Source organism: Parasteatoda tepidariorum, chromosome 11 (genome assembly GCF_982258835.1).
Source record: "Parasteatoda tepidariorum strain Cologne lab strain chromosome 11, Ptep-v5.0, whole genome shotgun sequence".
NCBI classification, from domain to species: Eukaryota; Metazoa; Arthropoda; class Arachnida; order Araneae; family Theridiidae; genus Parasteatoda; species Parasteatoda tepidariorum.
This window is the reverse complement of record NC_141765.1, coordinates 29183752-29209805: the sequence shown is the minus strand read 5'-3', so window position 1 is coordinate 29209805 and position 26054 is coordinate 29183752. Positions and strand designations below refer to the sequence as shown.

General features: G+C 27.6%; 1 protein-coding gene across 2 annotated transcripts in view; it reads right to left on the bottom strand.

The window, feature by feature from the left end:
• The window catches only part of LOC107457474 (IDLSRF-like peptide), a 123053-nt gene that overhangs the window by 8025 nt on the left and 88974 nt on the right, over positions 1–26054 (bottom strand). For both annotated transcript variants that reach the window (XM_021146508.4, XM_021146509.4), the window contains exon 3: positions 9925–10077. In XM_021146508.4, the coding sequence (XP_021002167.1) occupies positions 9925–10077 (153 nt within the window). The remainder of the gene's footprint in view (positions 1–9924; positions 10078–26054) is intronic.

The window sequence follows — 26054 nt, the reverse complement described above, 5'->3', positions numbered from 1 at the left end:
ATACCTTAACAAAAGATCCAAGCTATCGAGAGACAAGGATATAAAATAATTTCTCTTTCAAACTAACTCCTCCCTTCCAAAGGATTAACTATAATGATGTTATCTCTAACATTTATTACTTATTCATATATTTTCTTCACGCGAGCGGCAAATGAATAAAATCCACGTTAAAGTAGAATTTTTATATGAAAAGAGTGTAAATTAACTTCAACCACCACGTCAAGTTACTTTTTGTTAGATCGGCGTTCAACTTTATACGTTTTTCTTTTTTTTTTACTTATTTGTGTTTATCCCTATTGGTTAAAAAGAGAAATCGGTAATCAGTTTTTATAGCTGTTTAAATATTTTATATTAAGAACAACAAAAATGTATTCACTAGAGAAAATAGCAATCTCTTTTACATAACAACAGCTTCAAAAGTGATCTTTTTAGACTAGAAACATAATCTTCGATTAATACTTTTCTTTTTCATGAATAATGTAAAAGCCAAAGAAAGAGAGAATAATAAGAAATTACATTAGGATTTATGGTTTTAGTTGATTAAAAATGCTTCTTATAGTAGGTGATACATAAAAGAAAACCAATATTTTCATGCTTTTTTTATTAATTCGTATTGAATAAGGAAAAAATTGAATAACCTTAACACGTTTGAGAATACGTCATTTAAGTTACCAAATCTTTCAAAAGCACAATTGTAAATGATTATTTACATAAGTAATTTTAATCGGATAGAATTTAGATAGTGGATTAAATTTTTTCTTACCAAAAAAACTTTTATTAACTTTATTTGCGAAATTTTTATCATTAATTTATCCGCTGATTTCACATCACAAACAATCTCAAAACCATGAAAAATATTTAACTTTTTTAGCTTATGCTAAATAGAAAAAGGGACTAAAAAAGTTATAGAACCATTTTTATTTAGTTTCTAAAATGTATATATAAATCTGTTGCAATGAAATTTCGATCAAACTCTCGTATTAGCGTTTGTGAAACTAATGAAAAGCATTTCAAAAACACATTAAATGTTTTCATATGTTATGAAGTAATTAATAGCTCGTTTCCATATATTTACTAAAATTTTCTTAAGAGCAAACTATTCTTAGACTCTTTAAAATTTATCAAAAAAATAGTTAAATAAAAATTTATTTAATTGTCTTTTTTTCATGTTCAAACAAACAGTGAAATAACAGTAAATAATATAGTATTCAAACTGTTAACTCTGAGAAAAACCGTTTACTAACTGCTTTCACCAAATACGATACACAACTAGAATTTCATCACACCAACTAGGCCAACCTAATGAAGTCACTTAGTTCATTGCAGCTAGATACATATTATAGCCTAAAAGGCTAATCTGTCAATCTCTTGACTGACAGAACGGGGGTTCGAGTCTAAGCGTGGTGTTGACACCACAATATTTCTTTCATTCCCTTCAACGCATGAGGAGTTTCCAATACTCTACATTCTTCAATTAGTGACGTTGTCTACTAGAATACGAAATTCTCATTCACGCATGGATGGCAGCAACATAAAGTGGCTTAAAACGAAAAAGTATGGTATTTCCCACCTCTTACAATAGGTGAAATAACCAGATAAAGTAATTGAACCACATTTCCAGGTTCATTTGATAAAACACAACTCAACCGCAACCTAAATCAGTGCCTAACAAGAAACCTAGTTAAATTTATCTTTCACGGTTTTGAAACCAAGCTAGTTGCAAATGGTTAAAAACCGTATGTTTTTGAATTCGTGATTTTTTAACCATACTATTTGATAACGGTTACAAAACCATAATGGTGAAAAATGTTTTTTACCGTACACTTTACGATTAATTGGATGTACAGAGTGCTACCGGTTATTTAACCGTAATTTTAGAGTAAAATTTTTAATAGTGTAGAAATAAATGGTTAAGCTAAATTACATAAAATAGTCACAATCCATTATTCCTTAAACCAACTTATTAATTACTAATAAATAGAGGGTGCCTGACAAATCTATTAAAACTTATTGAAAAGAGTTTCTATATTATAATAATCAGACAGGATATTAGTGAAAAGCATACACTTCAATATCTTGAACCAGAATGTGGTATGGCACAAAACTTTGATAATTTGTGCCGATTCATTCACGGAGAAAAAAACATCCTGGTAAAATTACCGTACTGCATGTTAATGACATTTCCGGTAAAAAAAAAAAATAATAATAATAATAAAAAAATTCTGATTAATGAAACCACAATATACGGTATTTTAACTATTCCTTCGAGTAATTTTTCCGTTTATATGGAAACGATTTACCAGTAATTCTGGCTTTCAGAATTACAGGTAAATAATATAAAACTATAATGTAAATTTAGCCAAATTAATGGTTTTTAAGCCAGGCTCAGTAAGATATGATAATATTACCAAATGTTACCACATTTATCAAATTTTATCATATATTGAAAAAAAACATATTTTACTGTTAATTTTATCAAAATCATAACCATTTCGGAAAAAAATTATCGAGCTTTTTGGTGTTCCCATAGAGCCAAAGGCATGGTAAAATTTGCCATATTCCAGAAGTTTTGACCATAGTCTTTTTTTTTCCTTCCAGAGTTTGAATTCATGAGTTTTTTCAAAGCTTCCATGAATTGCTATGAAGATGAAATTGATTTCATAAATAGTACACACATCCTGATTCCATGAATTGATTCCCTGAATGGACCTTTTTTATTTCTGGAGCATATTTTTCTCCCAACCCTCTAGCATTTTCCATGAAGAATCATTAAAATATTTTTTCCAACATTTTTTAATTTTTGTTTTGTTTTGTTGTTTCAACCAAGCAAAACAAAATACAAACTTTTAACCCCTTTGGTTCATTCAACTGAAATAATAAGATTTCTACAGAATGACTGAGCTTTCTTCTTTTCTAACAAACGCTGACACCCTAACTTCTGAATTTGAAATTTTTGTGCAAGATGTGAGAAGTAAAAATGAATAATTCATCATGTCATTTACTCAATACATAAGTTGGAAAAAAATGAAAAAAAAATTAAAGTCAAACAACAAAAAAAGGAACCGTTATTAAATAGCCCAAACAGGTGTTAGGAGAAATTTACACGGAAATTACGGAGAAAATTTGCTTAACATCCATTTCGGCTGAAAGCTTAATTTGAAAAAAAAATTGAGTTTCCATGCTTATTTTAATGATAAAACTATTATGTTACACTTTATAATTTTTCTTAATTTGCCCTTATTCCTTTAAGGAAATATTATTATTTTATAATTATTCAATTTTATTTTAAATAGGCCCAATCTCTTTTATACTTATCAAAATTTACTTGTTTATTTTCTTAAAAAGGAACAACCAAAATTCTGATTAAATAGAAAGCTTTTATTTTTTTTATAATCACTTATGTATATAAAAGTAAACACACGTAAAATGTTCTTTTATGGGCTCGGAGAAACATTTCCATGGTTTTATACCATCGAAGTGTTTTCTAATTAAATTCGTAAAGATTTGATTAAAACAATTTTCCCGAAAAGTCTGACCATACGAACAATAGAGTTAATATGAAAATTAAAAGTACTCATTTCATTACTTTTGAAACTGGAAAGCAATAAAATTTAAATGGTAAAAGTACTTAGTTTCCGTATTTCTTTTGGAATAAATAAAAGAGCAGAGAATACTGAAAACGCTCTATTTAACAAAGGCAAACATATTTTAGTCTTTACTTCCACGTCTGCACTTTCCGTGAATAATTAATATATTTTCCTGAAACAAAGCGATCATCCAACTACTAGTGTTTTTCTACGTGTCTGTCTATTTAATTTATTTTGATAAGATGTGGTTGCTGTTATGGTTTTGTCGAACTTTATTAGCAAAATGCTTATAATAAAAACCCATTTAATATTTTAAAACTATTAAAGTTTGACTAATTGATGCAGTTTTGTGCACAGAAAAAACTAAATAAATTCTTTTACGTCAGCTTATATTTATTTTTAAAAAAATGATCACGCTAAAATTTAACCAGCTTTTTACTTTTTATACCAGTCACTTTAATTGCTTTTAATAGACGCCTTTAATCTCTTTTCAATTTCTTCCAGAAAGCAAAGAGCCTTGAAAGCAATTTATATTGGAATACGGGAGTGTATTCAAGCTATTTTAATATTCATCTTATCAGTTCTTCTGTCATGCTCCAAATTTTTGAGGGGTCTAACGTACTGAAATGTTCACATTTTCCGATTTCATGATATCTACAAAATGTTTAATGCAGTGAATAACTTGAAATTTCGCAATACATAACATGAATATAAAACCGAGAAAAAAAAGATATAATCTTTTCATCAGCCCACACGACTATATCCGCAAAACAGAGTGCTTTCTGATATTGTATCAATAAAGCCAAAGCAAAATATATTAATACAATAGTGTGAGGAGCACTCAAAATTTTTTTTTACAAAAATTAGAACAATTAAAAAAGAGCACAAAAAGTAAAAATAAGTAAAAATAACATGTAAAAACAGAAAATAAAATAAAAGAAAAGAAAAAGAAAAAACTGTATAAAAAATGGACTATAAAGCGAGTAGCAAAATCAGATCTACTTACATGGACGGGAAATTTTTCAAGAATGATTTAAAAATGTTTTCGCAGAAAGATTGCCAGATTACAAAATATGAAAACAAAAGCGCAAATTGAGTGTAACTAGAGGGTTTTAAGGTGCCGTTCTTACTGCACTGTTAAAGTGATTTGTTATTTTGTGCATTGATTTGTTAGTTACCAAGGATGGGTCGAAATGGATGTGCGCAAGGCGCAAGGTAATATTATACTGGATTCTTAACTTTCTTCGTGTTGTTTTCCTGTATTTATTTATTTATAATATATATATATATATATATATATATATATATATATATATATATATATATATATATATATATATATATATATATATATATATATATATATATATATATATATATATATATATATATATATATATATATATATACAAGCTTAAGGGTGACTTCAAATTGATTAAAGAAACTTTTTAATAAAATTGTTCTTATATTTTGGTTTTATTTCAAAATATTTTGAAGCTTTAATTTTCTTTTTTAAAAATTCCGAACAAAAGTTTTTAAAAAGAAAACATATTCTCTGAAGGTAGGAGCTAAATAAAATTCTAAATCGATAAAGGAATATATTCCATGCTTAATTACCAATGATAATGAGTAGAGATTGCATAATTATTTATTATTATTAAATAAACATTTCGTGCACTTTATAAAAAAATAGATTAATTCAAATGAATTCATTTCATTTAAAAATATCCTTGCATTTTAATACGTTAGAAACTTAATACAAAATTTTAAAAAAACTAAAACAATAAAAAAAATTATTTCCTAAAATTGAAACAAAAGTTTATGCATAGGTGTATTTATAAACGACTTCACACGCCATTTGAACAATGTAAAAATTTGTTATACCATTTAGAAAAAAAAGAAAAACAGCTTCTTGAATAAAAAAATACCTTTCCTTGTAATCAGTGGTCATTAGTTTATTTACAAAACTAAGTAAAAAAAGAAAAGGGAGAAAGATGAAAAAAACTAGGAAGCTTTTGCTAGAAACGATATGCTTTAATGAGTTCCACTTAATGAGATCCATTTGCTCTTCTCAAAACTGCTAAGCAAGTTTTTTGTGATAATATGCTCATTACTTTTTATGTTTAATTCTGATATATGTATGCACATTAATATAATGAATCAAACTATGTTTTACAAAGCTTAATCTGTTCAATTTCAAATTTTTAAAATATTAGAAAAAATGAAACATCATAAAATATAAAGCATCAATCTAATTCATACAGTTCTTTTAGAAATGGAATTAAATTAAGTTTTTCACAGAAATAACATGCTGAGGTATTATTTTATTTATTAAAACCCTATAATGTGTCAACAGAACTGTAAAGATTTCTTTTTGAAAATAATTAAAAGTCGGAATTGTCACGTATATCTGAAAAACACTACGCTGAGAAAAAACAGCATGGTCAAAACTACCAAAATATGGTAAAATTTACCGTGTTTTTAGCTCTATGGTAACACCGAAAAGCTCGGTAATTTTTACCAAAGCTCTTTGGCAATGAATTTGGTAAGATTAACAATAAAATACGATTTTATAATCTATTATTTAAAGTTGTCAATGTCGTAAAATTTGATAATTTTATTTTGATACCTACCAGAATATGTATAATTTTCCCTGTTACTGACTCTATAGGAAAACCAAAAAGCTCGGTAATTTTTTACCGAAACGCTATGGTAATAGTTTCAGTAAAAGTAACATTAAAATATAATTTTCTAATGTATGATAAAATTTGGTAAATGTGGCTAAGTTTGAAAGTTTTATCATGATACCTTAGAGCATGGCCTAAAAACCATTAATTTTGAAAAAGTTTCTTTTAAGTTTTGTATTTTTTAATAAATGTGTGGTAATAAGAACCATAGTTTTGAATTAGTTCAGAATTTCCGGTAAACCATAACCACATGAACGGAAAAATTACCCATATGAATGGTTTAAATGTCGTAGATTGTGGCGTTATTTGCTCGAGAAGTACGGTTTTCCTTACTGGAAATATCATCCATATACAGTTCGGTAACTTTACCATAATTTTTTTTCCTATATACTCGTAACAAGCGTTATGTAATTTTCGTCATCTTCAGAACGATGGAACGATATGTAGTTTTACTCCACAATAGAATAGTTCCTATCAATATTGTTTATAATCTTGATAGAAGAGAAGGCAACAAACAAATACAGATTCTATTGATAAGAAAAGTAGAAATTATGAAATTTAAAGCCTATGTTATTAAGCATTTAAACTTTTTTCCCCAAGCGCTTTGCACCAGACGATAAACGAATTAACGATCATTGTTTTATGAATTATGTATTGAATGATGGAGTATACGTCTGAAACGGAAAGTTTTATTTCTCGCAATTTAAAACTTAATAATAAGCCACTTTTCGCCTCTTTCATTTTTAGTTCTTTTTAAAGCTTTACAGAACTCATACTAAATTATATTGCTACATTTTTAATATTTTTATTATTTTCATAATGGATGGTTATGATACCGTATAGTAATTGTAGCTTAAGTTCACAAGCTACGAATAAATACACACTCCTTATTCATCTTGAAAACTAATAAAATGTGCAGCTTCCTGTGAATTGGATGGATAAGTAATGAATATTGATTTATTCATTACTTATTGTATATTCATTACTATTAGTAAAAGTGTTAATGGATAATGGAAGGTTATGATCATTACAATGGATGGTTATGATTATTATAATGGATGATTATGGAACAGTATAGTAATTGTAACTTATGTTTACAAGCTGCTAACTTTATATGCCTCATTGATATTGAAATATGATGTATGCCTGTTATGATACCGTATAGTAATTGTAACTTAAGTTCACAAGCTACGAATAAATACGCACTCCTTATTCATCTTGGAAGCCAATATAATGTGCAGCTTCCTGTGAATTGGCTGGATAAGGAATTAATATTGATTTATATTTGGCTATTAGTAAAAGTGTTTATGGATAATGGAAGGTTATAATCATTACAATGAATGGTTATGATCATTATAATGGATGATTATGGTATCGTATAGTAATTGTAACTTATGTTTACAAGCTGCTAATTTTACACGCCTCATTAATTTTGAAAACATATAAAATGCTTAGCTTTTTGTGAATCGGATATGAAAGTAATGAATATTGATTTATACCTGACTCTTAGTAAAAGTGTCAATGGATGATTTAAGGTTATGATAATCATAATGGATGGTTATTATACCGTATAGTAATTGTAGCTTAAGTTCACAAGCTACTTATAAATATATTCCTCATTCATGTTTAATACCTATTTAATGGTCAACTTCATGTGAAATGGAAATGTAAGTAAGGAATATTGATTTATATTTGACTATTAGTAAAAGTATCATTTTATGATTAACTACATTTAACATGAATTGTTTTTAATTTCAAAAAGTCGCCAAATTTAAAAATCTAAATCTTTATTGGGTAAAACCATAAGAAAAAAATGTAAACAGGCTGTTGCAGCTTTGGTAATACTTAAAAGTTAGCATTAAGTACAGTACCAGTTTCATTCAACAATTCTTTTTACCGCATGTTGATGATTCATCTTTTTAAAGGAAAAGAAATCTAACTTTAAAGGGGATAAAATGTATAGTTCAGTTGCACAAAAACAAGAAATGATTATAGTGCACCAAATTCAAAATCTTAAAACCAAAGGGCGGTAGAAACTACTTCTGATGCAAAAGCATAAAAAGAGAAAAAAATCGTGAAGTCTGTATTTACAGTTGCTTGACAACTTGACGGAGCAACAACTTGAACAGAAAAATATTTCAGAGAACTTAAATATAACAGAGGAATACACTTAGAAAATGAAAAATAAAAGAAAATTATTTATCTTGACATGCAAGTGCAAATACAAGAACATAAGCGAATGGCGAAAGGGGGCAATTGCCTGAGCCTGTACGCGTGGCGGTATAATTAACGAAGTTGCTTGATTTATTGATGTGTTACGACGTTCTGTACAGCATGTTTAGAGAAAAAGATATAATTTGCGTGATCGTGCAACACGAGATCATAATTCTGGTAAAAAAAAAAGAATTAAACCAAGAGGGACTGAAGATGAGTTTCGCAGAATTCTCTACTGTTGCGTTCAAGTCATTTCTTAAGGGCTGATTAAATTTGAAACGAAATATGATAACTTTAATGATTAATTAAATTCCTTTATATAAGTACAAAACAAAACTATAAGATGGCGGTTTTTCGAATTTTACGCACAATAAAATGGTCACCAATGGAGTTTGGTCGCTCCTCCATTGACTTCAAAATGTTATGGAAGGTAAATGATTTTTCGCAGGCAATTTTAATTTTACTAAGTGTCATTTTCTTGGTGTAGAAATGCAACTTTTGTTGGCGTCATGAAAATCGTATCGATGAATAAAATTTAGCGTCAATGAAAATGACCCTTACTGATTCATAATTCGTTAATGTGTAAAAACACATTTACCAATTATGAATGATAGAAGTATTTAAAATAAATAAACAATTATATTTTTCGTTTATGTTTGCGATTAATTTTATTTTAGCAAAACTGGTTAACTTTAAGAAATTAAAAGGCTTGTTAGTTTAAGAGGCTTAGTTTTTATAAAATAACTTCTTTTTTCCAATTTAACTTTTTATTCATAAACTAAATCCTTTATAACACAGTCTTCAGTGCACTCTGACTGTAACACGATTGCTGAAAGAGATTGACAACCTCATGTTATGAGGTTGTCAATCTCTTTCAGCAATCGTCAAAAAGAGCTCTCTAAGTAAGAACCTCTCAGAAATATTTTGAATATATTTGAATCTACTTATTTGTTTTGTTAATATTTTGTAGTTTGATATTTTTTCGTGTTTCTTCCTCGTTTTGATCTATTGCACATTTGGTGCGGAGGTTTTCCCGGTCGCGTGGGGGAGGTTTTGATGGTTTTTCTACTAAAGGTTTTCTTCAACACCAGGTCCATGGAAAAAATTCCGTGCTTCCCAAAAGTGTTACTAGCAGAGGTAGTCTTTCCTGGAAGTTTCACTGTATATATATAGAAAGACAAGAAAAGAAATAGAAATTTTTTTTTAAAAATTAAAAAAAAAAACATTGAAAGTAGTTTTAGTTATTTTTAATAATTTTTCTTCTTCTCTTTTAGAGTGTGCTTTTCGTTTTTATTTCTTTCCTTTTTATGCCGGGTATTTGCCAAAAGAAGGTCGATAATACAGGGTTCCAAAGACGAAAAAAAAATTGAGAACCGCTGTTCTGCATGAATAAAAGACAAGTGGAAATGATAATGCAATGATTAAATTGCTCTTACCAGATAATGCTATGGCCACTTTCTGCATACCTCCTAGAGGAGCAAGAGCATCTCTAGCTTTTTTACCGAATAACTTTTCCAGGTAGTTTGGCCCATGATTCAAAATAAGAGTATGCAAGAAATTCGCTGTTTCTTCTACAGGTGGTCTTTTAGCTAAAAAAGAAAAAGTAATATAAAATTTTTTTCAACGTTTAATAAAAATTTGAAATTTCCAGATTCAAACAGCAATGAACTTCGTAGAATAACCATATTAAAATATAAAAAAATTGCTAATGACATTAAGTTCATGAATTTTTCAATGATTGCAATAATAGATTTGAACAATATTTCATATGAAATATATATATATATATATATATATATATATATATATATATATATATATATATATATATATATATATATATATATATATATATATATATATATATATATATATATATATATATATATATATATATATATATATGTATATATATATATATATATATATATATATATATATATATATATATATAGAGAGAGAGAGAGAGAGAGAGAGTTTTTATTCAAACTCTCTGTCAATAGTACTTTGTTCATGGTTTTAAATATTCACCATTGATGCTGTTTTTACCTCTACGACTCGTGTTAACAAGTCAGAATAAGTAATTTTATGTATGTATTTTACTCAAATCAAAACTTTCAAGCTGTCGTGACTACTTAAACAAAACTATTTACCGGATGAACCCATTTTTTTAAATGAAGGTAATTAAAAATGGCAGTCAAGTAAATTTTTTTTTGCAGTAAAGTATTATATTGTAATTTTTACAGTAATATTTATTTAATTAGAGTGATTCAGTACTTTTATGGTAATTATTACTGTAAAAATTTTAATATATAAAATTTTTTGTTCCGTTACAAGTTCCGGTAAAAATGAATCTTTTGGTAAAAAGTTCCAGCACGTTCGGTGTCAGTTTTGTTGGGAATTTTTTATACTGTAAGCAAATTGAATTTTTTCTTTTAATGAAAATTGACGGGTCTGTACCCTTTCTACCCATTAAGTTTTAGTGAGAAGATCACTGTAAAAAATGGATTTTCAAATGTGATGAAACTTTCTTCGTTTTTGAGAAAACCGTTTCCCAGCATGAATTCATTTATTAAAATGATATTATTCATTATGTTGAATAAATAATATTGCTGCTAATAATGAAATAAAATTTTTAGTAAAGTAAAACTTTTTTTTTAATAAACTTCACTTTTCGAGAAAATTGGAATTTAATATTATTAAGAAATATATCTTTCCACTCGATTAGATAAAATTGAAAATCAAATATTTTAAGAATTGTAACTTGTAAGAAACCTTTTAGCTTATCGTAAAAATATAACATTAAAAATATTGAATATGGTTGAAAAATATTGCAAAACTCGTATTATTGTGTCATTTATCTTAAAAATTAGAGTATAGTCAGTTTAGGCCAGTTACTTAAAGTTTAATGTTAAGCCTCAAGTCTAGCTATAACTATTTCAATTTTAATTTAATGCTTGAAATTTGCAAAGCAAAAATTTCTGTTGTTGCCTTTATCTACTATTATCACTTGTTTCTTAAAATCTATTATACAAAAGATTAAACAATAAAAAAATGTTTAGCCTGGTTGATACATATGGTACAGAAACAGCATAATCAAAAAATTGTGAAAATATCTTGTAATCTTTTTTTTCCTGGGCACGCTTGCTAGGCAAAATTTTTGAAACGTCATATTTGTCATTATAACTTGAGTGTTTTATGTTTCTTGTAGTTCTTCATTCAATACATACTTTGATAAAAATGAAATGCAAAAAATAGAAATCAGATGGCTAAATCCCAAACAACAAGAGATTATCTCCAGTCAAGCCAAAAAAATATTCGAAAAGAAAGTTTGTATGCCTTATTGTAATGTAAAAAATGCCACTTGAAATTTTGAGCATCATTTTAATCATTAAAACGAGTAACTAAATAAAGCAGTTGATTTGTCATAATTAGATCGTATCTTTATGAAGACATACAAAAGCTCTTCTAATTAATGCATTAAAACAAATTCTTTGTAAAAAAAAAATTTCTAAAGAAAGTTCTGTTTAAGAAAGAGTCGAAAAAAAGTATTAAAAGAAAAAAGTGACGAAAATCGAAAAAAAGTATTTAAAAGCATTTTCAACGAAATACTTCCATTTATAATATTTATGAGTAGTCTAGACGAGTTTAACAAAGTCATATAAGGTCTAAAGTTAGATTTTAATCATTAAAATATATTGAATGCTTCTTTGCTTTATAATCAATTTCACAACTTAGAAGAATGGCTTAGAAGAAATACATAATATTTCTGTATCTAATAAATATATCTAGGATAGACTGAGAAAAATGGTTTCTCAAAATTCACGGAACGGTTTCCAGGAAAATGCTCCGAAAACATTTCCTCAAACTGAGCAAATTACTGTCATATTTATTTTAAGATACGAAATTTGTCAAAAGCATTTATACTTAATGCAACAAGATCAGAAGATTTCTTAAGAAAGACAAAATAAAATAAAAGGAATCTGAGTACTCTGCCATTTCCAGAAATTTATCTTGAATTTAACTTTGAATTTGTCTTTTGAATTTAACAATTTCATTTAACTTGAAATAAGCTTAACAAGCAGGAATACTAACCCTTATGCAATCTTTACAAAGGGTTGAATACACTGTTAGAATTTTAATTCTGAAATTACGTTGAAATAACCGGCAACTATCAGTCCATCTAATTAATTGTAAAGTTGGAACATATTTTAACTTTACAGTTTTAAATCCGGTTATAGCTAATGTGGTTAAAAAGAGCTGTGAATTCGCAACTGTAAAGTTTTTTTTAACCATTTACAACCAGCATGGTTTCAAAACCACTGAAAAGAATTTTAACTGGACATTGCAGATAGGATTTTCATTAGGTAATGGGCATTGAATTTAGGTTGTGATTGAGTAGTGTTTTATCAAATGAGCTGTGAAATCTGGTTTAATTAGTTAATTTGGTTGTTTCACCTATCGGAAGAAAGAGGAAATACTAGATTCTTTTTGTTTTAAGCAGTTTTATAATGCTACCATCTATGTGTGAATGAAAATATCGCATTCTAATGTTCCAGGGTCACAAATTTGGGAGTGCAGGACGCTGGAAACTCTTCATGTGTTGTAGGGACTGGAGGAAACTCTGTAGTGTCTATAGTGGGGACTCGAACCCCCGTTTTGTCGGTCATAAGATTGGCAGTTTATAATATGTACGCTGCAAGGGACTGAGTAGCTCCATAGATCTAGGTAAAAATCTAGTTGTTTAACCGGATTAGGTGAAAGCAATTAATGAACGATTTCTCTCACAGTTAACAGTTTGAATACCATCTGATTTATGGTTATTTGCCTGTTTTGTTTGAATATGGTGAAATAGCAATTTAATTGCTATTTAACCATTTTTACCGAGAAATAACTAACAGTGCATCGTCTTGAACTGTAAAAAATAGAGATAATTTTCAAAATGATCGACTGGGGAAGTATTTTCGTCAAATATTTTAGATTTGCGTATCGTAAATCGTCACGTTGTTTCCTGACAAAATTATTTGTTGACTCGTCATCCTCTTGTTTTTGTTAATTCTTTTATTTTTCAAAAATAATAATCAGCTTAGTATTTTTTGGAAACCTTCGAACTTGATTTTCTTTCTATTATATAACCTGTTAGTACAGCGTCAAAAAATTGCCTAAGTTTCAATAAAAGAACTCCCTATATTTTTGAACTTGATCTAGTCTAACAGTGTCTGTACTATCCAACGAAGATTCTTATTATAATATATATCATGTTTCTCTCAAAAACATATTTCTCAAGGTCTGCTGAACCATTAATCAATCTTTCTCGTGAAATATAGTTATTATACTTGTAACTATTGCGTAATGTAATATAATAATAATAACAGTAAAGACGAAAGTGACCTTTTTCCAACAGTTCGTACCATTTTAACAATTACTAAATTCCATAATTAGAACAATACAGAATGAGTACTTTCAATTTGATCTAAAATGGTAATACATTTAAATATGACATCGATTGCATGTTCAAATACAGTTTTTCATCTATTATTTTAACTTTTTTGTATCTTCCTTAAAGGAAACTTATTGAAATCATTCAATCGTATAGCTTTATTAACACAATTTTGGAACAAATTAATTAATTGAATTAAAAGGAAACATTTGAAATGTTTATGAATAGGATGACCATGATTTTATGAAAGCAATTAAACTACCCCAAAACAGATATTCTGTTTAAGAAAAAGTAGGATCTTTCAACTGTTTACTTAAAAGGAAAAATTATAGAAAAAAAAGAAAGATAAAGGAAAAAGAAGCGAAGAAAGGTAAAAGTAAAGGAAATAAAAAAAAGAAACATTCTGTTTAAATATTAAATGTGTTGCAAGTAAATCTTTTAGATTAAATAAATTTTTAAACAAGCACACAAAAAAGAACTTAAAAGGTTCATTAAAAAATGTTTTGAATGTTTCTATTTTTAAATAAGTTAAGAATATTTATAATGAAAACAAACAGGCGGGCAAATGTATTTTTCTTCCCTTTATTATAAATTTAGAGTTCTAATCTTTAAAAAAATACCAATTAGAAAAAAAAAACTCAACTCTTTAAAAATAACTGTTTTTGAAAGAAACAGATTAAATTAAATTATAATTAAACATATTCAAACACTTTCATCATTGTCAAGTAACACTGTTGCTTAATCTCAAGCGAGATTCGGAGTATGACATTTCCAACTAATCATGTGGAAAACAGACATGAAAGAAAATGTTGTCTTTCCTAGAAATATACCACCATTAATCTTGTCAGCCATAATTGAAATATTACTTTTATCAAATGAAGCGCAATGCCATGTGGGTGGGATATCGAGCGTGGTTCTGAACTTCAAGCGAGCAATCAATAGAAACACGTATTCTTTTCTTTTTTTGAAAAAAAATAAATAAATAAAAACGTGGGTAATCTCTTGATGATACATGGGATGGCCTTTAATTTGAAACAAATTTTTCAAAATGGAGTATCTCTAAAACGAAGCCAATTATAATAGCAGGAAAGAATAAGGCTGGATTGTATAAATTTAAAAAAATAACTATATTTGAGTTTTTATTGAGGAATATTATTGCAAGGGAAAATATTGCATTAAACTGTAAAAATATTTTTCAGCAAATTTAATTTCCATTTATAACGAGCAATTATTAGAAACGCTAGTTTACTTTTTTATAGAAAAAAATATAGGGTTAGTCTTGAATAAATAGCCATAATTTTTTAAAATCGAAATAAAAATACAAAGAACAGAGATACAAGAAATGCTTTTGTATATTTTAAATTCTCATACATGTACTCAAAATATTTAGGATCTTAGGTGTAAATTTATTGTCCGCTACCGCCTCTGTTACTCAACACATTTTGAGCAAAGAATATTAATGAAATATTGAAGACAAAACCTGAAAAAAATTGTTTGAAAAAAAATCAATTATAAAAGACAATCGGCCATCTCTCCTTAATGTCGTGGTGAGTTGGTCATTCAATACAGTAAAAGAAACGAGAAGTTAAAATATGAAAAATAGCATATTTCATGCAGGTAATCATGAAAAACTTACGATAAGTTGTAAAGAATTAATTTTATAGTAGAATATTTATTATATAATGGAAAAATATTATATATTATATAGTTGGATATATATTATATAATGGAATATCTATTACATGTTTTCTTCTTCACAACTAATACACTGACATTCAACAAAAACGGAGTCGAGTCAGCAGAAACAAAAAATATGTAGGCTTCTACCGGGTAAGGTTATAGGGTTCTATTGGATAATATGTAAAGTTAGTAGAATCGGAATGTAATATGCAGGAAAAAAACTAAGGATTATAGGAAAATATGGATTTTTTCTTCATTAGCTTTCATTTTAAAATTGCGAAACCAAACTAAAACCATGAACAAAATCAAAAATTTCGTGACTATATTTTTTTAATTGAAATATGAAGCTTGGTGGTAAATACGAATTTACTAAAATACATCTTACTTTCTCACTTTTGTCACAACTTTTCAAATATTTAAGAACTCTACTATTCCTGATATGTCATTGTGTATTAATGAAAAGTGGCCATCACTCCAAAAGTTGAAGACGAGATGGCCACTGAACTTATATCGTGAGTTCATTATTACATTCCTTCGTTTTTTACACAGGAACAAAGATTGGGCTATTTATCACCTTAAGGGTCCAGCTTGTTGAAAAAAATATAACCTACGTATAGGAAAAAAAACTTAATTCACGAAAAAATATTTGATTCCTAAATAAAGTAAAGATAAATTTACCTACATTTTGCTGTTAGGAAACGCAACGATTTTGTCCAAATTGATAAACAAATTAAATTGCTTCCTGTGAAGCTGTAGTTGCTGCTATATATTATAAAATATTGGAGATATTAAAGCTGGCCTTCTCTCCTCTATGTCCATCTAACCTAGACTTACCCTATGTAATCTTTAGACGTCCTAACAACTGCGAAAAAATTTAGAGATATATTATCCCTAAATTAAAGCAAATTGTAAAAGTAGAAATAGGGAGGTATAGTTTATTTAAACTCAAATTATGTGGTAAAATTTCGATGAAGTTTATTGTTGAGAAATACTTTTTTAAAGAACAAATAATTTGACTGTTCTGTACAAATATTTCTAATTATATTGGCTTTTACTGATACCGCGCAATCAATACATATGGTGATACATTTGATGGCGTTTCAGTAAAAGATTTTCTTAAATTGAGGCAGTGGAGTGAGTGGGGTGTTAATGGTGAAAACAAGAATAGGGAGACTTTTTATAAATCAATATGATAAAAAATCTTCCTATTCAGTTTCCCTATAGAAGTCTAAAGTTCATTAACAACTTTTTTTAATATTTCATTGATGTAAAATATCCCCAGACGGATCATTGATTAGAGTCCCTTTACAATCAGACTAACAGTGAGAGGTTCTCGTGGTCTTCCTCTCCGTGAAACGCAAATGCGGGTTAGCTCCATCAAAAAGTCCTCCGCAAAGGCAAATTTCTCGCAATACTCGATCCAGGAGTTCCCTTGTATTCTGAATTGGGTTCAAAATTACAAGGCTACAGAGGTGAATATTAGTAGTCATAAATCCATAAAAAATTGGGTCGATTGTTCAACGACTGTTATAAAAATAAATTCAATTTATATATTGAAAATCTATCTCTGAAAAATTTTTATTAACTTTCTATAATACTTCCCACAACTATATTGACTTCCATTGATAACCAGTAATCATTAAAAACGCACGTTCTCCTTTTTTAAAAGGAACAAACATAAGAGCTTAATTAATCTCTGTTTGATTCCTTTAAAAACCTTTCAGTTAAAACTGATTTTTCAAAATTTTTCAAAATGAACTATCTCTAAAGTGAAGTCAATGAAGAGAAGAATGGGAAGTATTTCTGTAAATAAATTTAAATTATCAATATTTTAAAAAATACCTCTGAAGTTTTTATTAAGGAATATTTTTGTAAGTTAAAATTATGTACTGCTATGTTAAAGTTATTCATTTACTGCTTTGCAAAAATATTTTTTCTTAATATATATTTCTATTGATTACAAGCAATCAAAAAAATGCATAAGGAAAAAAACAACATTAAAACGTGGGTAATCTCTTGTTGATACATTGGTTGACCTTTAAATTGAAAAGAGATTTTTCAAAATAGAATATCCCTAACATGAAACTAATGGTAAAAGCAGGAAGAACGAGGCGTTTTATAAATAAATTCAAATTGTAAATAAATAAGAATTTCTTCGAAGTTTTAGAATAAAAAATATTTTTAAAGAGCAAAAATTATTCCTTCGTAATCTACCTACGCCGACTGTTATTTTATTTAAAAGAAAATGCATGGCTCCATAAAAATATCGTTAAATTGTATTGACTTATTAAATTTAATAGAATTGGGATTCAATTACAATGAATAATATTGTGTAAATATAAATTGAATTATTTCCAATTATTATTAAACTAGAACACAGAAAGATAATAAAGGAAAGATTGTCTTGTCTGTGGGAGTTGGATCGCAGAACGTACCAAAACATTATCCTATGTACCGAGTATTTATAAAATAAATTTGTCAACGTATAATCCCTTGACGAACTGAAAGTTCGGGTAATTAGAATAAAGTTTGATATAAAAATAGTATAAGATTTGTGTTCAAGAATAGCGTTGGAAGAATAGTTAATCAGCTCCTGCGGTTGCGGTAACAGTGCCAGAATTTGCAAATTTTCAAACAGCAACGGCTATTTTTATTCATCGAGACGAAATCACTTGGAATTCAAAGTAGTGTTGGGGCAATGTTTTTAAAGATGTAAAGAGAGTATTTTAAGAACTTTTGACGCGTCAGCTATTTTGTTCAGCTAAATGTGCTCTGTCATCCGCAGGAAATAAAAAGCAAGCACGGTAACTTGTATGCTGCATATTGCTCTTTTCAAGTCAGTCTAGCGTTGTCACTATTTGCTAAATATATCATTCTAAATCTATTTTAAATTTTTTACCAAAAGGGTCACATTTTGGCTACAAAAAAATTAAATTATTGTTATAGCAAAATTTCAAAATTCTATCACTGAAACCACAACTGTGTAAGGAGGATAATCGCTTTAACACTACTATTTGAGCGCATATCTTAGGATATCATTACACAAAATTTAATAACAATATCTCGAATGGTATGCTCGTCATACTATCATGTGTTGAGAAAAGTACTTTATAATCTCTCCGTTTGTCATCTCTAAATTAGAAAAAAAATTATACTTTACTTAATACTAGATAATATTTCAGATTAAATTTTCAAAAGAAAGCAAATATTATTGAGTAACAACATTAAAGAAGAAGCAATTAACTACAAAGAAAAACGAATATTGCAATATAATGGAATTTAAACTTACTATTTCAGATTAAAATTTCAGAGCAAAGTAAATATATAGAGTAACAATGTAAAAAAAGCAAACAACAAGAAAGAGAAACGAATATTGCAATATAATGGAATAATCCAAATTCAATCTCATATGATTCACTAAGTTGAATTGAGAAGTTGACTTTTATGAATTCCCATGAAAAGACATCATCTATCCTTTTCTTTTCTAAAAATACCTGACTAATCACAAAAACCAATTCATCCCCATCTCTGGGGATACAATATTGGTTGACACAGAAAAAAAAACGTATCAAATAACCTGATTAGTTTTTTTTTAGTGTTGTACGTTGCAGGAAATCTTATCATTTATTATTTACCTGCTGTTGTTTATGTTAGCCATAAACAGAAAAAAAGGCTGTCAGGTATTGAGTAACTAATTAATTTGTGAACATTAATGCCAAAGTTAATATGAATGAAAAAAGTTGAAAAATTTCAATTTTAATAATTACTTTGAGTGGAAACTGCTTTCAATAATAATATTTCAAATAAAAAATTGTGAGGCAAAAATAAATTAGAAATTTCACTTACAAAATGGATGGATGTTATATTGAAAAAAAAGAAAGAAATTTCATATTATTTTTACATTAGTTTACAAGCAAAAAACAAATATTCAAAAACAAAACGTCGTTTTTAAATCTTTTATATAATAAATTATGCATGAAAATATTTATTACACGATTTAACTTATTAACTATGTTACTTTAAAGATACCTGTTACTTTGAAAAAATAAAATTTAGTTATATTTTTTGAAGTTTCGACTAAAGAAATATTCCTTTTATATTCATTGTACTTAATAATTTCTTTAATAAAATTAATTTTAAATTACTGGAAATGTGCAAATGAAATAATCCTCGATTTTCATTTTTTATTTATGTCTACTATTATTTCATAAAAAGTGAAATGAAATACGTCAGATTTGGATCAAGTTAAATGTTAAAAAAATTAACTTTAGAAAGATTCTTAAACATGAATTTAAAGGAGGCTGAACTAAAAAAAACTTTTAAATTGCGATTTTTTTCAATACTTAAACGAAGAATGCAATTAAGTTTCTTTGAAATTGTGAAAAAATAATCAATTTTTATCGCAATAAGAAAAATAAAAAATAAAAAAAATTCATTTTTTATGTTTTTTTATTTAATATTTCTTAAAATTTAAATTTTGAGGCTTTTAAATTTACTCATAGAAGTTCAAGTGCATTGTTTGTATACTTTTAAGGTTAAAAAAAAATTCGTAGCAAACCATGAATTTTTGAAACTATTTCCCAGGACACCCTTAAAAATTCATCAATTTATATTTATTTTATTTTGAATAGTTTCTTTTATTTATGCTTTACAATAAGCCTTTTTTTCCACGTTAAAACTGCAACAAAAAATGTTCTAAAATTGAATACTTGATCAGCGTCTCGAAAAAACTGAACTTTTTCTAAAACATAAAATTTTTCATCGAGAAAAAGGTCAAGTTTAAAGCGTAAATTTCGGAGTGAAACGAAAATTCCAGAATGAACAGCCGGAGTTTTTTCCCCCCCCATTTTCTTCCACTGGATTGGTTTTAACTCTGTTATCTACGATACAATTTTATGCGTGCAAGCTCATTTTAAATTTAACCTTTTCAAATTTCATACTAACTCCATAGTACGAACTTAGCAATATTAGATATTCAACATTTCTTGCAAATTATCATAAAAATATGGAGAAGTTATTTAAAGTTGAAGCATACAATGTAAAAGAAATTTTGTGAAAAAATAAATAGTTTTAAATACATAGCTGGTGGGGAATTTTCAGTTTCCTTACGAAATTCAGATTTTTCTTTTCTCATTCCTTCATAAAATGTTTCTAAGAAATCAAGCATAGAATTTTAAAACAAAATCAATTCAACACGTTTTTGTGTTTAAAAAACTTTGTGGGAAAAACGCGAGAATTGAAAAACTTCATTAACTTTTTACTTAAGCTAAAATTAATGCTTTTATTGTAGCATTTTTAACGCAGTGGTGCACCCAGGATAGGGTTGTCAGGGTTTAAACCCCCCTGGAAATAGCAATCAAGGTTTTTGTAAATCATTAATTTGATTATCTGAAATTTATTTATGCAAAAAAAATTATATGAAGCTAACTTTTATTTTAATAAGAAAGTTTAATAATTTTTTTATTGAGAAAAGAATTTCTAAACATAATATATTATCAGAACAATTTGACAGGCTTTTTCTCTTCTTTGAACCCCTTTCATTTTTCAGAAAAAGAATACACTATGTAGGAGGGAGACAAATTATTTTGAAAAGAAAGCAAATATAAAAGAAGGTGAGTTGAGCTGGATTGATACAAGTACCCATTGTCCACACCATTATTCATCAGTTTCTTTCATTAAGCGAAATGCAACTTCGTGCATGATTCAAGTGGTAAAAGATGTCTAAGCTTTTCTTAGATTTTATTCTACAATAGAGTAATATAATTGGAATATATTTCTCTGCAATATAAGTAGAAGAAAAGAATTGAATCACTTTATTTTATTGATCTGCTTTTATAATGATGTCTAATTATAAGGTTACCAAAAAAGGAGAGGGATATTACTGACATAGCATCGTTTTTAACTAGAAAAAAATAACTTTCAAAATGATTGAAAAAACACTGAGAGTCAGATATCACAGCCCGCAACGATATCGCGTGGAAAGACAGTACAGTTCTCAAAAAATTTGGATTTTACCAATAAGGTTTTCCTTTAAGGGGGTGAGGGTGGAAAATGGTTTTAGATTGTATATTGAAACTAAGAAGCAGGTAAAAATTTTAGATTTTTCATAATGGCATTTGAATTTTAAATACGATTTTAAGAAAATGCTTTGATAAATTATGAGAAAGATAATTAAAAATTTAATTTGGAGGACCATTTGAGAAAAATCAAAATTCGTGCACTGGTAAAAATATTTTTTCCAGGCCCATTTATAAAAAGCCATTAAGAACTTTTTTCAAACATCTTATTTATGCCTTAGTTTTCCCCCTTTTACTAGGTATTCAAATCATTGATAAGTTGAAATAAATTTGGCATTCAAATAAATAAGTCACGCACTGACAGACAATGAGAAATAATATTCCTACAAATTTCAAACTAATAACCTTTTTTTGAAATTTTCAAATGATGCCAAAATCACAGAAGTTACTACAGCAAATCTGCATTGATAATGGCTGAAAATAATATCCTTGAAAAGATTTTATGATTTGGATGAAAATATTACACATGAGTTAATTTTGTGGCGCCAATTTTTGGCATCTTGGGTTAAAAAAGGGATATAAGGTCGAAAGTTTGGACTCCTTAATGCTAATTTTACTTTTTGTGCATTTCACTATGTCAAGAACTTTTTAAGTGATTTGAAAAATTTTCGCATACAATTATAAAATTCCCTTATTCAACGATAATTCAATGCAAAAAAATCTAATTTTTAGTAGTTATTTATTATTTTTTATTGTTTAAATTAAGAATAGTAGAAAAAGTTTTGAATTTTAAGGTTTATAAATTTTTTTATCATTTCAAAGAATTTGATTTTATATGGTAAAATTTGCTCAAAATTGGTCTAATAGTTCTTAAGAAAATGAATTTTAAGAAAGTCGTATAGTTAAAATTCGATTTCTCTGGAATCTTTCTTCTCTCAGGACCAAATTGAACAGTAGACACGACAAAGCATCCCGCAGTCGCAATCCTTTATCCTTATAGAAGTGTTCGAAAAGGTCATTCCCTAGTTAAATTCTTCCATTGTTCGCAAAGTTTCTGTCGAATAGTTCATTCAAACGCAGCTTGCCAGCATTCCTTTCTAAAGAATCATTTTTGAAAAGAATTTTCAAAAACGAGCATATTTTATTAACTATATCTTTCCAATGTTTAATTAATAGCAATTTAATTTATCTTTTATTTATATAAGGCTACGTGATTCTCATTTTTAAGTTATCTAAAAAGAAATCAAAAACCACGGTATGAAATAAATGGAACAGAGATAGGAAATAATAAGCTTTCCAAAAGAGAATAACATTATACTGTCGAATATTATTTTTCATTTTTAAAATAAAATTGTTTGATTTGGGGGAAAAGACATGAAATCTGCTACTCATCTCCTGCTATATTTCACTTAAGATTTATTGCCGAGAAAGTTCTGGATATCGTTTAAAAAAGTCCTGTTATTTTAGAGGAGCAATAAATTTATTGCTGCTTTTAACGCCTAATATAATTGAACAAGCTTTTCCTTCTAGAGAACAAGACATTTTAAATCAAACATAAGCCGGATTGTTTTCTTAAGATGAAACTCATGCTTATTTTTCAAAAATCTGATCAACGTGATATATTTGTTTATGGAAACATGAAAGCAGATTTTTCAAACAAAATTAAAATTTATCCAACTTGTTTGCTTCAAATGCTTTGAATAGTCTTTATCATATTAATTTAAAACATTTTCTGAGATGAGGTAAAGAAAGCAGCTGTAAATATTTTTTTAATAAATTCGTAGAATAAAAATCATTATTAATTAATATTGAAATTTTATAATAATGCGTAAGTAATTTTCGAAATATTATGTAAATAATTTGCAAAATAATATGTAAATAACACGTTATAACGCATAAAGATAATATGCAACTCTAGTGAGAAAATTATTCTGATAAAATTACCGTTCTGTATGGTAATAAATAACATTTCTGATAAATTCTCTGGTAGGTAATTTCTCTGTTCATATGGTAATGATTTACAGGCAATTCTGGTTTTCAAAATCATATTTCTTATTACTATACATTTAGTAAGAAATGCAAAACTTAAAAGTAATTTTTACTGCATAAATGGTTTTTATACCGTAACTTAAGATATCATGATAAAATTACAAAATATTAACACATTTACCAAATTTTATCATGTATTATAAAACCTTATTGTATTGTTAATTTACCACAATCATTACTAAAGCACTTTTTAATGTTCTCATAGAGCCAGAATAGCGGTATATTTTACCATATTTTGGTAATTTTGATCATAGTTTTTTTTTTTTTTTCAGTTTGGAATTTGTATACAGGATACTGCCATTAAAATACGTCACATTAAATTAAAATTTAGTAGAGCTGAAATTATCTTACAAATGGACAAAATATTTATGAAATTTAAATATATCTATTGACTATACGGGATATTCCATAATTACCACCTTTAATTTATGCTTTAAAAGTCAAAAAATGAAAAAATATATATCAACAATCGTGGTAGTAAATATTTAAGCGGGAAAGGTTCAACAATCAGATGAATTTTAACGAGGAAGACAGCCAGCACTAAAAATATTAGAATATGTTTGATTGCCTGAAGGAAATAATGATCATTAGGAACACCTTTCATTCAAATATCAATTTTTCATTCTTTTTCTGCAATAATAATTCCTCAGATTTTTATAACATTTTTGTTTGGTACTATTTTATCAACGTCGTTGAACAGCCGGCCCAATTTTAAATTTACGACTACCAATATTCAGCCCCGTAGCCTTGCAATCTTGTACCCGATCCAGAAAACAAGGGAACTCCTGGATCAAGTATTGGGGGAAATTTACATTCGTGGAAGACATTTTGATGGAACTTTCCCGGATTTATGTTAAATGGAGAAGAATACCTCGAAATCCTCCCACGATTAGTTTGACGGCAAAAGAACTTTACCTACCACTGAGGATATTTTGCATCATCATTGTGGTCAGGGCGACCCGGGTGCGGAATTTGTATCGACCAGCCACTGCTGGGATTCGAACACAAGTCACCTCATTAGGATTTGAGCAATCTATTCCATGGGCCACCACCGCCCTTTTGGTACTCATTTAACTTTTTACACCACAAAATTTTTTTGGTTTTATTTGTGACAACAATTCTAAAAATTTACATTCAAGAAAATGATTACTGAATTCCTTGTGTATTTACTTATAAATTAGTCTATTCTAAACCATTTACGACTGATGTTACTTTGTTTTTAAAAGCTATGTGAATAGAAAAAATACAAAACTATTGCTAAAACAGAAAATGTAAAGCTAGAGGTCTTTCAAGTTCAGCTAGATAGCCGTTTAGCAGGACTTCGAAAGAAAATACAATGCTTAATATATTAGTACTTATGAGTGCTCTGTTACTATTTCATACTTTACAATATTGTATTGTAATGTTATACAACGGCAGTCAAATTTGAATTTATTTGTTCAAATACAATGGTTAACTAATGCAATAATAATATTCATTTGTAATGTTCATCATCTAATGTCTTAACTAAATAATAATGTTCATTCCTTGGTCTATATTTTGAAAGTTAAACATTTACATACCAGTGTTCCAAAAATAGAACATGGATTTTGAGTTAGAATTTAATGAATAATTTTGATCCAAATAATATTATTTCTCACATTTTTAAAATTTATATTATGAAGTATTTTTTGTATTTAGTTTGGTTCCGTTTTCATCATAATGAAATTTTTTTATGAATTTTAAAAAATTTTTCAAATTTGTCAATTTTCCAACTGTTTGTAATATAGCGTTCTAAAGATTCAATTTTTTGTAAGATAGCTGCAATATTTTAGAATTCAAATTTTTATTTTGAAATTTCAACGTTAGTTCAAATTATTAGTTTAAAATTATTAATATTGGTTCAAAACCAACTGATGCATTTTTGAAACATTGGAATATTAAGAATTCTATTCTCAGATTTCATATGAGTTGTTGTGTGCATGTCAATCAATTTCTACAATAACATTTATTCAGACAAAATAATGATGTTTGAAAAAATATGATGTTAAAATAGAAAAGGGTGGATAATGTGGGTAGGTTAAACTTCTGTTGAATCCACAGGTGGCTAATAACAGTGGTAGAAGTTATCGCTATCACTAATGTAAGATATGCAATCATGCATTATCAGTATTTTTCTATTTTGTTGAAATTCTTACAATGGAAAAAGAAATTCTTTCTGATAAGATCATGGCTTTCAAAGGGGTGTTATACTTTTTCTTCTGCTATTTGACAAAGATAGAGTTGAAATTTAACCCCAAAGGGTTCTTTTAATGAGTTCTCAGTAAAATAATTGAATAGATTTTTGCTATTGATAGTTTTTCCTTCCTCATTCTTGCGATTTACTTTATTTCCAGGATAC